The sequence below is a fragment of the Mya arenaria genome, chromosome 16 (assembly GCF_026914265.1).
Source record: "Mya arenaria isolate MELC-2E11 chromosome 16, ASM2691426v1".
NCBI lineage: Eukaryota > Metazoa > Mollusca > Bivalvia > Myida > Myidae > Mya > Mya arenaria.
In genome coordinates this window covers 10160887-10177090 of record NC_069137.1, presented here as the reverse complement: position 1 = coordinate 10177090, position 16204 = coordinate 10160887, and the positions used below count along the sequence as shown (strand labels likewise).

The 16204-nt window shown below is 36.3% G+C and overlaps 1 protein-coding gene across 1 annotated transcript; it reads right to left on the bottom strand.

Moving 5' to 3' along the window:
• Window positions 1–2300: 2300 nt before the first annotated feature.
• On the bottom strand, window positions 2301–11833 carry LOC128221385 (uncharacterized). The gene is made up of 9 exons (XM_052929999.1): window positions 11780–11833; window positions 6181–6441; window positions 5461–5820; window positions 4831–5133; window positions 4425–4553; window positions 4053–4130; window positions 3438–3477; window positions 2698–2765; window positions 2301–2401 (listed from the first exon to the last, which is right to left on the bottom strand). Exons 2-9 carry the CDS (start codon window positions 6197–6199, stop codon window positions 2301–2303), a joined length of 1098 nt encoding a protein of 365 aa, XP_052785959.1. The 5' UTR covers window positions 6200–6441; window positions 11780–11833.
• Between the last annotated feature and the right edge of the window lie 4371 nt (window positions 11834–16204).

Here is a 16204-nt window from a genome sequence, read left to right as displayed (position 1 = left end):
TTCAGTCTGCACAGGGCAATTCATGAACCGAAATAGGCCGGTCGAGGCTGCTAGACAACACAGATTTTGTGGAGTTTGTTATGCGATGGTTGACTATAATACTGTACTGAAGCAAGAGGGCTGAGGAGTTTGCTGTCACGGTTGAAGCCAATAACCGAAATGCGGGTTTGTTCAAATGGAATTTGGCAATGTTCATTGAAATACGAAATTGAGTATAGTATTGGAGGAAAATGCCAGGCGTATTGCCGTGAGATGTCTGACTTCGCATATTGCATGAGGCTCGGACCATAAGACGGGTGATTGGTGAGATTAAAGCAATGCGGAAGAATGCTGTGGTCCACTGTTCCACCGTATAATTTGTTTTTGCTTGATGATGTGTGTTCGCCAATGAATGCGTCGATCATAAAATGCCACTGTCCACGGCTGAATTATCCGCACGCTCTTCTAGACGGGTGGTTAGCTCTTAAATGACCGCTTCATCTTTTGAAATTTTAATAAAGAAATAAATAAACAACGTTGTTTTAATCATATGTAATCGTAATAACGAGGGAATCACATAATTATGACTCCACATTTAATATATAACGTTATACATGTAATGACAATAGGAAGAGAAAATCACCGTGATAACAAGTGAAACTTTATTATATACCCAATGATAACATGGGAAAGGTTAGTCGTAGTGAAAACACGTAAAAGTGTTAACACAACGATAACGTGAGATTGCAAAGTTAACGTGTTAAACACGTGAAAGTTGATTACGCCTATATAGCGTGAGAAAGGTAAGTCGTTGTGCAAAACACGGGAGAGTGCATATCGCCACGATAATGGAGCTAGTTATGTCACTGTGAGAAACACGGGAGTGCGCACATCGCCACCATCACGTGAGCTAGTTATGTCAACGTGCAAATCACGGAGAAGTGTATAGCTCCATGACTGTAAAGGAAAAGGGATATCACCGTCAAAATACTGGAAAGTGGGTATTGTCATAGTTATGTAGAAAAAGGGAAATCACCGTACCATGATTACATGGAAAACGTTATAGGACATTTTGAAGTATATAACTCCATAGAAATGGGCTCAAACATAAACTTATGCTGTTATTTCTACATTTCAATGAAAAACCTTGCTGGTCAGGAATTTCATACTTCCACTATCAATTTATTAGTGGAAGACCTATATATAAATATATATAAATACATATATCATAATGATAAAGCACTTTGATAATGCTAGCATACACTCGCCGTGAATACATGGGAAGCAGAACAAGGAGGTATGAAAACTTTATATAAAAAATATAAGAAGATCAGATAGGAATAATAATCTTTGCATCTGGGTGAAGTGTGGCGTTCTTTATTTTATTTCCTTTAATCTGTTAAAAAATCGAATACAATGTTTAGTGGTTTTTCAATTGCACATGGAATACGTTTGATTCACTTCGAACTCTGTATCACAATAGTAGAGGAAACTATTTAAAACTAGTTTATGTTTCCGCAATTCAATTGTTATAGAATTGCTTGATATTGTCGCATTATCGCTATAAACATGGTGCCTTGCCTATTAACAGGATCGTGGTTACAAATAAGGTTAACCATGGTATGGCTGTTGTTTTACGATGAAAATGTTTTATACTGATATAACATGCGATGGGATAGTGTATGTGTTGGCCTGAAGTCGCGGGTTGGCATATCACATTTTGATTGAACGTTTCCAAATGAGCTAATCAATGGGTCGCCTCACATGTTTTCATAAAAGAAAAACAAACAAAAATCACCAAGCTGTGCATACCGCTCGCATACTCTTACTAAATAACATTGACGAATTAGAAGGCGATGAAATGCTGCAGATATCTTTGTTATTAATGAAACAGAGTAGAGAGTGGCACACCAAACACCTCTGCAATTTCAGTAAAATTCCGAAGTCAGCACTGTCTTAAGATGATTTCCGCGGCGTTTAAACATCAAACATGGCACCGGCGGGTGAAACGGTAAATAAAGAGTACTATCATATGGTTCTAAGGACAATACTCTGTCCAACATTATTATTCAAGGTCCCAGAAGTCATTCAACAAACGTAAGATTGTGAAAAAGCTACTGGAGCTATTTATATACATGTACTTATAACCGCCAATAATTATTTAATTTGCCGGTGGTCAATTGTCTTAAACTGAGAAAGGTTTTGGTTTGGTCAACCTTTTTAAACCGTTTATTAATTGAACAATATGCATCCAATCCAGTAACTTCAAGATAATTAAATCGTTTTATTTTATTGACAAACGATAACATGTGGACAATTTATTAAAGTATAATACACTTGGCTGATGAACTCCTTTTGTCCATGTTTGTTGTTTCTGCTGTTGCGTAATGTGAGTAAATAACCTGACGATCAATGGGTGTTTCTAGAAACATAAAAGTTACATTTATATACCAATGTCATTTTGGAGCTTTGATTGATGTTATCAGTTTTAGTTTGGAAAGATGTTAAACATTCGCGAAGTTTTGAATTGAAAACCTAGCCAAATATTTAATCTACAATTCCCTTTTAACAAGCCAATACTTATAACTAGAATTAAATCTTCTTAATATATCTTTAACATAAATTTCGAAAGTGTATAACAGTTTTGCATACATGTATAATTAGCAGCTTCCATACTGTCAAGTCAATAGTATAAACTATCCAATATGGTACACATACCGTATCGCTGTTGGTGTTGAGGGTGTAAATAGTACATGTCTTGTTGTTCATTGGTACTGCTGTTAAATCTAAAATATAGTATTTCAACAGGCCAGATGATTTTATTTAAACGAGTCAGACAACTTATTTTGATATAAAGTTTATCTAGACCGACAACAGTAGTTATGTTTTGTTTTTATATATTTCCTGTAATGGGCAATTTTGGATAATATTCATTTCTAATAACAGTTTGTGTTGTCAGATAATTGATCATTTCTTAAAGCCGGGATGTTACCCTGGTTAAAGCTAACCTATTTCGTAAACGTGTACTCAGGAATATCACTCTTGGACGACCACTAGCTAAACGTCCCCGACAGATGCATTTTATATTTGTTAGTGCCAAAATGGGGGGTCGAACCTCTTAGACCTGGATCAACAGTCACCTCCCTTACCACTATACAGCGCATGCGCAATTGTTTCGCTATTCCCTTCATGTTTTCATAGTTCTAACAACCCAATCATGAAAGCATCAAGATGTTTTGTCTGTAAGTGTGGTTTTGTTACGCTGTGTATCCCACGTAAGACCCTAATACCTTGCCTCATAACGGGGTATTCTTTCAAGTTATTGACAACTGGGCTTGTTCCTGAAGTGTCTAATGATTAATTCAAAGTTGAAAATGTATTTACCTATATTTGTAATGTCTGAAATAGTCATTAAAGATCTTAAATGTTTCGTCAAAATAATTGTTCTATATCCTTACCCGTTACCATTTCCAGTCCCTGCAGTTCCGTGGTTTTCGGCTGTAAACAAAACATATATAATTGCAATATTTTACGGTACGGGTTTACTCAACAAATAAACAGTTCCTTCGATCAATATTGTTTGACCTTGTAATATCCGTTGTACTCTTATTTTTAGCGATAAAAGCAACGAAACTAAACAGGTTATTTTATGTGATTCAAAACAGATTGTTTCAACCTTAAAAAAATCATTGAAAAGCTTAAGAATAAAATTGCCTCATGAACATATTTTAACTGTTCTAATAGCGGCAGATTCCAGTCTTTTTAAGATGGAAGGAAGGAACACAAACAATAAAATCAAGTTTGAATTATAAATATGTAATTTCGCTTAGAACAAGCGTGTTAAAACTGCCATATGGAGTGAACGGGACGTACGTTAACGATTACCTTGACCGAAAATACAATGATGGGACGGGAATCCTAAGAGAATGAGTATTTGGATAAATATAAGTGTATGTTTATGTAAAGCAAACATAAGATGATGCAACTGACAGCTATTATTATCCATAAGCAAAAGGTAATATATATGTTTGTTGCAAATTAGTGTACTTATATAAAAGACTCATTATATTTACCGGAAATCATTCTGTCCATGTTAACTCTATCTGCAATTTCGTAATGTGAGTACACATCCTGTTCACTCCTTGTTGTGTCTAAAATAAGATCATCTGTTTTAAATTCTAAAGCCATTATGGAGCATCATTTATTGTAGATTGGTCCAGTTTTGAACTGAGGACCTAGCCATACATTTATCTAACGATTCTTTTTTAAGAAGTCTATAATCGTATCTGTCAGCGTAAATTATACCTTGTATTGTCATTTACCAAAATATTACATTCCATACGAACGCAGTAGATAGTAGAGAGGGATGAAATACAAACACCTCTATATGCTTCATTATGCCATGACAATTAGAACCTTTTTGTTTTGCATCACTTCATATTTACCTGATGACGTCTTTCTTTGTCGAATGCACACAATTAGCAGAACAACAGATACAAGCAACAGAGCGCCTCCACTTGCTGATGAAGCCATGATAGCTACACTTGCCATTCTTGTGTAGGTTTTGATTGGTCCTCCAATTGATTAATAAGCATATAAGTAAGTTGAATCAAAATTATAATTAGAAACATACTCAATAAGCGAAAGAACAGTTATTCTATTAAAAGCTCAACAGAAAATAATCGCGATGTATAATAAAGAAATACTCATTTAAGAGTACGGAGTTGTGAATATAAATCTAAATGAATGATCTAGAAAATTACCTAAATGTATTTCCAGAGTAGCACTCGATAGTAAGCGCCAATGCATTACACGCATTTTTACACATCGATTTAAACAGAAATATCTTACCTTGCATCGTTCTGAAGTTTATCTCGTCAGTGTAACCCGACGTTCCGTGTATGTTCGACGACGTCATTTTCACAGTATACTCGGTATTACTGGATAATTGCGTCAGTGTAGCGTTTTCATTTTCCTGTTCGGTGTCTTCAACAGATGCATGGAACACTTCTTTGTTTGGTTCAACAATTGTGTACTCAACTTGGAAGGTTTGCCGAGAGCCCCCATTGCTTCCCCCTTTCCACGACACCACTACCGAAGAATGTGTAGCTGAACCAGCCACAATGGCAAACTCAGACGGCATTGATGGTCTACCTATAATTGATAAGGATACTTATGAATTATTTCAGTTTCGAACGACTTTTGTTTATCGTCGTTTCTATAATATTATGATCTACTAGCTTTAAGGTTGACAAATCAACAAGAAGACACCTGCGTAATTATAACAAACAACTCTTTCAAATGTACCGTTACTGTCAATGAAGGTAGAAAATAATTAGGATTATTTTAAGATAAAGCATGAAAGGGAAAATGTTTGGATATATCCTATGCATTGAACTAACAGTCATTTGTTGCTGGGTACAGATAATATATCAAGATATGGCAGCACCTTGTATCACAGTGACTTTTGTTACAGCCTACCTTCTCTCCAAATTGTGTAACTTTGTTCCCAAGATCTTCCGATGCCATTTTGGACAGTCAGCTTGTATTCTCCATAATCAATGATAGTAATATTGTGCAATGTCAACTTTGAAACAAGTCCTTTTGACTGAATAGTGATTTTATCGTTTTCAACCAATGTCCTATAAACCATCGAACGTTCAACGTCTGATGAATTGGCAATTTGTTTCCCTTCTGTCGTGTTAATACACCTACTCCAGGTATAACCCGAGGCATTTGGAATAGGAACAGCATCGGCATAAAATGTCAATGTAGCATTTGAAGATACGGGAGCACCGAACTCTGATTTAATTGGTGTTGTAGAGTCCGGTATCGGTGCATCTATAACGTGTTGAAATATATGTTTGGGTAATGAAAATGCAAATATTATAAACGAGGTATCTATGAAAAGACAAAAACAACATCAACGACAAAAATGAAACGCAAATTAGGCCATTGATACAGCTCAAAATCGAGTGCTTTTTTTGCTAAGAAAGCTGATATGTTTATATAATCAATAAAAGTTTAGTCGCAAAAAAACAACATTTAAGAAAGATTTTCTCTTATATTTGTGTAATACCAGTTTATCCGAATTGTATAATTTCCACACAATTATACAAATATTATCTTTGTACATTATTTAGTTATATTAAAAGAATGAGTAAACAAGACTAGATCAACTCTTTGTATAAATCTACTTACACATTACATGTAAATCCATTTCTAAAATCACTGACGATGTATTTAAATCGACACATTCATATATTCCCGTATCACCGGGGCTTGTATTTGTGATATGAAGCTCGTTATGTTTTAAGGTATGAATAGCTCCATATTTCCTCCAAGCATGTCGTGTATAGTTTAAAAGTTTGTCTGTTTCAGAACACGTTTTTACGAGTTCATCGCCTTCATGGATGTACACCGTATGTCTTTCCTTTTGATGAAAACCTGCGACGTTTTGTTCTGCAATAAAAGAAAATTATATGCAAAATAATCATGTGGTTTAACGGGAACGTCAGGAACAGCGATGAAGCTAATCATAGAAAAACGTGTTTACCACTATTATTAATTATAAATTTATATAAGTTAACCCCGTCAGTTCATCCACACATATATCAGTCTGTAAGTGGCTTTTCAATTTCTAGTAACTCTCTGGCACCCAAGCGCCTGGGCGACTGTAATTAAAAAGCGCTTTGGCCAAATATGTCATTTTTCGGGTTTGTTCAACTTAACTTGGTCTCAAATAGCATTTAAGGCTTAAATGTTACAGTTGTGCACATCTTTACATACATTAAAAGTTCTAGCAGTCATTTTTCATCTTATTTGTCGGAAAGCAGAACATCCATGTTTTAACCGTCGAAAAAGTGTGGAAACCAGGAAAAGGCAAATTTGATCCACATGCATTTAATAGTGACAAATTGCAAGAAATAGTGTAATTCGATACATTTTTTACCCAGAATGACACTGTTGATGTAAAACAGTTCTGTCCCTTTAGATTATGTAATACGTATTAGATTTCCTATACATTTAATTGTAACAAGCATCACTTTATATTAAAAACGTGTTTCCAAGCGTTTCATATATATATTAAAATTCCGAATAAAAATAGTAACAGGTTTCCCCTGTACAATACACTCACCGCTATTTTTTCATTAAATCAATGTTGCATTATCCAGCAGAAAATATTTAATCTCTGAGATCTATTTATGATTTTGTTCTCATATGTTTCCCCATATTGGGCTGAATTAAAAGCATAACAACTATAAGTTATGTGCATAACTAAGCTTTAGTATTTGAAGAAGCGTTCTCAATCTTAACACATCTACACCACCGTCGGGCTGTTTTAGTTGTAACGTACCAAGGAATCTGACATAGTGTGCTTTTAAAATAAATATATATAATGTTGTATTAATGTGGTTACAACATCCTCTGAAAATGAATCAGTTTACTTCACATCATATTTGAGTTATAAGGGATCAAATTAGAATCCAATAGGCACCGCTGAGCGAAAGACTCACAGTTGGATCCTTACAACCACTAAGCGGAAGACACACGGTTAAAACCTAACAAGCTCTGAGCGAAAGACTCACGGTTAAAACCCAACAAGCGCTGAGCGAAAGACTCACGGTTAAAACCCAACAAGCGCTGAGCGAAAGACTCACGGTGGGATCCTTACAATCGCTTACCGGAAGACACACTGTTAAAACCTAACAAGCGCTGAGCGAAAGACTCACTGTTAAAACCCAACAAGCGCTGAGCGAAAGACTCACGGTTAAAACCCAACAAGCGCTGAGCGAAAGACTCACGGTTAAAACCCAACAAGCGCTGAGCGATTGATTCACGGTTAAAACCTAACAAGCGCTGAGCGAAAGACTCACGGTTAAAACCCAACAAACGCTGAGCGAAAGACTCACGGTTAAAACCTAACAAGCGCTGAGCGAAAGACTCACGGTTAAAACCCAACAAGCGCTGAGCGAAAGACTCACGGTGGGATCCTTACAATCGCTTACCGGAAGACACACTGTTAAAACCTAACAAGCGCTGAGCGAAAGACTCACGGTTAAAACCTAACAAGCGCTGAGCGAAAGACTCACGGTTAAAACCCAACAAGCGCTGAGCGAAAGACTCACGGTTAAAACCTAACAAGCGCTGAGCGAAAGACTCGCGGTTAAAACCCAACAAGCGCTGAGCGAAAGACTCACGGTTAAAACCCAACAAACGCTGAGCGGAAGACTCACGGTTAAAACCTAACAAGCGCTGAGCGAAAGACTCACGGTTAAAACCCAACAAGCGCTGAGCGGAAGACTCACGGTTAAAACCTAACAAGCGCTGAGCGAAAGACTCACGGTTAAAACCCAACAAGCGCTGAGCGAAAGACTCACGGTTAAAACCTAACAAGCGCTGAGCGAAAGACTCACGGTTAAAACCCAACAAGCGCTGAGCGAAGGACTCACGGTTAAAACCTAACAAGCGCTGAGCGAAAGACTCACGGTTAAAACCTAACAAGCGCTGAGCGAAAGACTCACGGTTAAAACCCAACAAGCGCTCAGCGAAAGACTCACGGTTAAAACCTAACAAGCGCTGAGCGAAAGACTCACGGTTAAAACCTAACAAGCGCTGAGCGAAAGACTCACGGTTAAAACCCAACAAGCGCTGAGCGGAAGACACACGGTTAAAACCTAACAAGCGCTGAGCGAAAGACTCACGGTTAAAACCCAACAAGCGCTGAGCGAAAGACTCACGGTTAAAACCCAACAAGCGCTGAGCGAAAGACTCACGGTGGGATCCTTACAATCGCTTACCGGAAGACACACTGTTAAAAACTAACAATCGATGAGCGAAAGGCACATGGTGGGATCCTTACAAACGCTTACCGGAAGACACACGGTTAAAAACTAATAATCGCTGAGCGAAAGACACACGGTGGGATCCTTACAATCGCTTACCGGAAGACACACGGTTAAAAACCAACAATCGCTGAGCGAAAGGCACACGGTTGGATCCTTACAATCGCTAACCGGAAGACACACGGATAAACCTAACAAGTGCTGAGCAAAAGGCAAACGGTTGGAACCCTACAATCGCTGACCGGAACACTCCTCAGGCGTTGAGCGAAAGACTCATGGGTAGAACCTATCAGACCCTGAGCGAAAGAATCACTGTATGAACATATCAGGCGCTGAGCGAAAGAATCAAAGTTATAACCTAATAGGCGCTGAGCGAATGAATCACGGTTAGAACCTATCAGGCGCTGAGCAAAAGACTCACGGTTAGAACCTATCAGGCGCTGAGCGAAAGAATCACGGTTAGAACCTATCAGGCGCTAAGCGAAAGAATCAAGGTTAGAACCTATCATGCGCTTAGCGAAAGACTCACGGTTAAAACCTACTAAGCGCTGAGCGAAGGAATCAAGGTTAGAACCTATTAGGCGCTGAGCGAAAGACACAAGGTCAGAACCTTTTAGGCGCTGAGCGAAAGAATCACGGTTATAACTTATCAGGCGATGAGCGAAAGACACAAGGTCAGAACCTATTAGGCGTTGAGCGAAAGACACAAGGTCAGAACCTATTAGGCGCTGAGCGAAAGAATCACGGTTAGAACCTATCAGGCGCTGAGCGAAAGACTCACGGTTAGAACCTATCAGGCGCTAAGCGAAAGAATCAAGGTTAGAACCTATCAGGCGCTGGGTGAAATAATCAAGGTATGAACCTATCAGGCGCTGAGCGAATGAATGAAGGTTATAACCTTTTAGGCGCTGAGCGAAGGAATCACGGTAAGAACCTATAAGGCGCTAAGCGAAAGACTCACGGTTAGAACCTATCAGGCGCTTTGCGAAAGACTAACGGTCAAAACCTTACGGGCGCTGAGAGAAAAAAAATCAAGGTTAAAACCTATTAGTAGCTGAGCGAAAGAATGAAGGTGAGAACCTATCAGGCGATGAGCGAAAGAATCAGGGTTAGAAACTATCAGGCGCTGAGCGAAAGAATGAAGGTTAGAACCTATCAGGCGATGAGCGAAAGAATGAAGGTTAGAACCTATCAGGCGCTGAGCGAAAGAATGAAGGTTAGAACCTATCAGGCGATGAGCGAAAGAATGAAGGTTAGAACTTATCAGGCGCTGAGCGAAAGAATGAAGGTTAGAACCTATCAGGCGATGAGCGAAATAATCAGGGTTAGAAACTATCAGGCGCTGAGCGAAAGAATCAGGGTTAGAAACTATCAGGCGCTGAGCGAATGAATGAAGGTTAGAACCTAGTAGTAGCGGAGCGAAAGACTCACGGTTAAAACCTTTCAGGTGCTGAGCAAAAGAATCAAGGCTAGAACCTATCAGGCGCTGAGCGAAAGAATCAAGGTTAGAACCTATCAGGCGCTGAGCGAAAGAATCACGGTTAGAACCTATCAGGCGCTGAGCGAAAGAATCACGGTTAGAACCTATCAGGCGCTGAGCGAAAGAATCAAGGTTAGAACCTATCAGGCGCTGAGCGAAAGAATCACGGTTAGAACCTATCAGGCGCTTAGCGAAAGAACCACGGTTAGAACCTATCAGGCGCTGAGCGAATGAATGAAGGTTAAAACCTATTAGTAGCTGAGCGAAAGAATCAAGGTTAAAACCTACCAGGCGCTGAGCAAAAGACTAACTGTTAGAACTTTACAAATGAAAGTTAGAGTTCACCTTGCATTGTTGAATACACCAGGAGTCTAACCAAACAGACAACCAACTAGAGACGCACATCGTCACAATTCAAGATAAATATTTCAACAGTATTACAATATTTGCAGCATTTTAAAAGTGACTAATGAGTTAGTTTTCAAACCTCTTTAGTTTTATGACAATACCAAAATATTTGCAGCATTTACAAGTTTACTAATGGGGTGTTTTTCAAAATATTTTGATCGTCAATTCTTGAATATTTGTAACATTAAGAAAGACTAGGTATTATTTTAAATTCATCTTATCGTTTAACAATATAAGAATACTTGCAGCATTTAGAAATTTGCTTAAAATGTAGTGTTTGTTCTTATTCATCGCACAGCAATTTTTGACTATTTGCAGCATTAAGAAGTTTGCTAACGATGTAGCCTACAAAACCTTTTTTTTCAGAAAGCTGACCGATGAAGGTGTTACCGTCAGTGTTCTTTATAAAAAACAATATGTTTCATTTTCATTTCTTCTCTCCGATTACATATCGGATACTATTGAATGACAGGCAATTTAAGAACATAGATCGTTATTGAAGAAATTGACAATTATTTACGTCTAACAAGTCAAAACCTTTAAAAAATAAATGTACAATTAATGCATAAGAATGGCAATAGAGGACACGTTTTGTTTAACTTTAAAACTCCTTGTGGGTGGTAAGGTTGGTTTTCATATAATTATTAAATATAATGCCCAGAAATATTTTTACCGGATTTGGTTATAATGGAATAGCGTTTGTCAGATTTGAGGGGGGAGGGAGTCAATTTTGTCGCATTATGCGTCCACGAGGTTCATTAAAAACACTACAAGTGTTTTTATAAAAGTTGTTTTAAATTAAATAACCGCATTGTTTAATGATTTTTCAAAACAATTGTCAAGGAAAGTAAAGTATTATTGGTTAGGAGATAAGTGATAACAGTTACTCGCTTTAAGTTATTGTGAAGATGTATTAGCAGCAAGTAATGCGAATAATATTCAGCAAATAATAATAGTTACGACAAAACAAAGGAAATTAAAAATTTCGTATTTAAAAGTTTAAAATTATTTCGGAAATATAAAACACAACATGAAATGTGTAATGAAAAAAACGTATTAATCATACCTTTGCAACAGTGAAACACCAATGTAACATAAACAAATACAGCATTAAGTCTATACAAGAAGGTCTCCATTGCGACATATAACTGAAATGAAGACTTGATAAGGCTTTATATTATTCTGAAACAATATGTGGCTGAAACCGAAACAAAACTTATAGTTTTGTCTTCTGTTATATTAAAATCTTCCTGTTGTGCATATTACCATTGTGAATCACAGCCCTTCCTTGTGTTATTATTGAACACAATGGGATTAAAGCAGCATTTCTGTATCGTTGCAGTACTTAACACAATGACTAAGGTAAGGCAACACAAATTAATGCAAACAATTTGCAAGATTTAATTTAATGTTACAAAATGTTGTGGTTGAAATAAAACTTCATTGAGATCTGTTTTAATGCAGGCAGTATGTTTCTTTGTTTTTTTATAAAATTGCTTTATAATTTTGGTAAAATATTTTTTTCCTTTCACCATTTATCATATCGTATCAAAATAGTAGCTGTTGTTGTTCATACAAACTTTTTTTATCTAAATTACACTAACCCTTATTGGCATACTTATGCTGGATGGCTAACATTAAATATTTTCTATGAAGTGTTAGACACTTTGCTAGTACTTAATCGGAGCACCAGAAGTATGAAGGTAATATTGCCTGTTAATCGTAAAACAACCTCCGATCATTAAAGGCCCTTTGGTTGCTGCAAAGCCGAAGACTTCCAAAACATTGGAATTAAGCTGACCTAATTATTATACCTTCGAATAGAGACATTGTTTAAGCTATAACCATCCGGTCTTCTTTGTTTATATTGGTTACACTGGGAATGTGTTCTTGAATATCTTAATTGGCATTGATTTAAATGCATTGATCATTTAAACTCTAAAACAATTCATATATGACTAACATTTTTCATGCTAAACTTATTGTTGTTGGTATCATGTAGTGTTCGTTTTTGTGTACATTCGAAGTTATGTCCTTATGTTCGATAAAGTCAACATTTGCACAAACTTGGCTACTAGAGATATAGTTTATTTGTGTGTGCACTGTTAATTTTAAGCAATTTTACCTTTCTGTTTGTTAAATATATGTAAAACGTAGTCCTTTCTCCACTCTTGTTCATAAATATGCAACAAGTGCTGGTGTGACAAGTGTAATCTATATCCCGCTCATGTTAAACCACAATTATTCAGTGTGATTAGCATTGGAAAACAAATGTTAAATCAGTGGTAAACCTTCATCTAGTTAGTAAGTTTATACAACTGAATAGTTATATACTTGTGTACATATGTTTTGTGTTAAAGTTATGTTTCACACCGTCATCGATTGCACTTTAATTATCTAAAAAGGCATCGATATAACTCCTTTGACAAAAGGTTAACAAAAACATGTTAAAACAAGTCCTTTCCGGCATCCACAGCAATTTCGTCATGAACACTTTGCTTTGATTTTTCAAAGAATTAAAAATTTTCAGTTTCGGTTTGGAGTCTAAAAGACAGACTTATGATATAAATGGTGAATTACGGCCCTATTTGTTTTATTCCTATGTTAACCTTGGCTTTGATTTATTTTGATGCATTTTAATAGTGGCATTGCCCTCACAGTATCAGTGTTGTGGTACATAACTAACCATCTTTCAAAAAAGGTGGTCTCTATAAGCAGGCAATTAAATAAGCAGAACCTTTTAATCAAAAAGCCTCGTATTTCCTTTCGAATTTTTAAAACTGTATCAAACATCATGTTGAGAACAAAGAACATATACAAATGTTTACGACCTTAACAATTTAAATTATTAAACGTTCTACATACAATGGATACAATATACATAAAACTCAATTATAATCACAATAAATGCAAGCAAAAGTGCATATTCAGTTGTTCTAAGGTACATTCTGTAATACGTTTTATAAACAATAAGCAATTAATTATCGTAATTATTGAAAAATGTATTAAACTAAGCGATATTTACATTCATATGATATTAACGGATCTCTAAAGCTTAGATGATATTATTAGTATAAACCTAATTTACGATGGTTTGGTCCATGCGATAAGTTTCGCTAAGGGAACGTTAAGGTGGTTTAAGGCATAAGGTTGCTTCGAGTAAGTAAGCTGTACGTTCTAAACTATGTTTGTTCTTCGCAGTAGTACGTATAGGATAGATCACGAGTAGCCATTTGATATGGAATTTATAAGCGAGCGTAGCTACTCGTGATCTATCCGACTTAGACAACAGAAAGTGTATTGCTTGTTTTTCAGTCCGATACCATACATTTGTTTGAGAGAAATGTCAGGAAAACACAGGATACAAACATTTCTAGTATTAAGAACGTCCTTGTAAATAAGTAGGTGCACGATTTGCACGAGATTGACCAGTTGAAATATCAGACAGAAAAACAGTTGTGTGTGAGATTTATCAAACACTTTTTCAGGCCTATGATTGGCCGGCTGCAGGTAGCTGTTGTCTAAGAGATTGAATGCAATCAACTTAACAAATGTAATTACAGTGACAAACGCGATAACCCAATGTTTTACTTCAGCACAGGCTGCAAAATTACGTATTTCGAGATATATTCAAATTGTTAGGCATAATTACATATTGTACATATACGATAATAAAAAAACTTGTCATCTGCTTGCTGTTTTTGTATATATAAAATTTATAATAAAACTGACAGATAATTGAAATCTGTCTTCTTGATCTACATTTAACTGAAGGCGGGTGTGTAGCCTTCCATGACCACAAAAGCTTGTTCGTAACTTCGTAACAGTTTTAGGTATTTTTTTATTTTTGCATAAATTCATTGAAAGTAATACTAAAATAATATGTCGTTACCAGACTTTCAAAATTCAAACATTTGTTTATGGAATACCTTAAGTCATTAATCAGTTTAGAAAACATCCAAACCTAAAACCACGTTAAAACAAACTCGATAGCGCCTTTCTTAAGCGAACTGTTTTGTCATCGTCGTACTATCGCTTCATCATCATCGTTCTTTCGCGTTATCATCATCGTACTATAGCTGTATTATCATCGTACTATCGCGTAATCATTAGCGTACTATCGCGTCATCATCATCGTACTATCGCGTCATCATCATCGTGCTTTCGCGTCATCATCATCGTAATATCGCTGTATTATCATCGTACTATCGCGTCATCATCATCGTACTTTGGCGTCATCATCATCGTACTATGGCGTAATCATCATCGTACTATGGCGTAATCATCATCGTACTATGGCGTCATTATCATCGTACTACGGCGTTATCATCATCGTACTTTGTTGTAAGGGCAGTTCAAACACTCTAAACCTTTAACAAGTGAACCTATATTTGAATGACAAACTAAATAAAGTCTACGAAATCTATCTTAACATTTATAAGAGTATATTTCATATCATAATTTCTAAAATACCATAATCGTTAAACCTACATCGAAAGACTCTTGATGCCACACTTGAGCCCGGGACATGCTTCATAGTAAAACATTAAAACAAAAATGCTGGATTAATATAGAGAACCGAAAGACCCATTGTCAAATGTCAAGAAAAAGGACGATATTGAACATGGTGTTGAAGGTTAATACTGCGCTGATATTTCAAGAACATTTAAATCGGGACATAAATCTCTCAAAGGTAAGCTTTTTGTACGATATAATTGTGATATTATCAAGATGATGATTATACTTCGATGATGACCTTTTTGGCAGCCACGCTTTTCAACAACTTAATAAACTTTTGACGGTATTTTGAAATAAAGTACAAATACGTTTTTGTGTTTTTATTTACGTTATATTGTTATTGAAAGATTTCCAATTATCAGGATAAATAATTATAATCATACTTTATTATGTTATAATTGCACGTTTATTATTGTTTTTAAGAATTAAAACGCACATGACTCCTATGAAATACTTAAACATAAATCTGAATCATACTATGAGTTTGAATAAAGTAAACCAAGAAGCCAAATATGTTAAGAAATAAAAGCCTTAGATACCATAAAAAGAGTCACAACATCACTAGCAAACAATGACAACACAAACATCTATTTATCTGTATAAATACTATGTTGTGAGTACCGCCATGGACTGATCATGGATTCCAAATTGTTGTTTTTACTATTAACCTGAGTAAAACTGGGTTAAGTCTAACACTGCGTTTCAACTCGTTAACAATGCTTGTAAAAGTCAAGACATTTCGTTTAATCTGAAATTGAAATGCGACGTTCATCCTGAACCGGACCCTACATCACATACCTCGATAAATTGAGGAATAGACTTTGTAAACATGAACAAGAGAGACAACTAAAACACCCACGTGTAATTTGTTCAAAAGGAGTGACCTCCAGAAGTTAAGCCATAAGTTGTGATATATGTGATGGCTGGACTCACAATAAATGTTCCCGATATATTTCCGATTATCACTATTTGG

Excerpts from the sequence above, each read along its gene's own strand:
- LOC128221385 (XM_052929999.1), bottom strand. Across the intron at positions 5,134-5,460 it reads TTACACAATTTGGAGAGAAG|GTAGACCATCAATGCCGTCT; the intron begins GTAGGCTGTAAC and ends TATCAATTATAG. Across the intron at positions 4,554-4,830 it reads AAACTTCAGAACGATGCAAG|GACCAATCAAAACCTACACA; the intron begins GTAAGATATTTC and ends AATCAATTGGAG.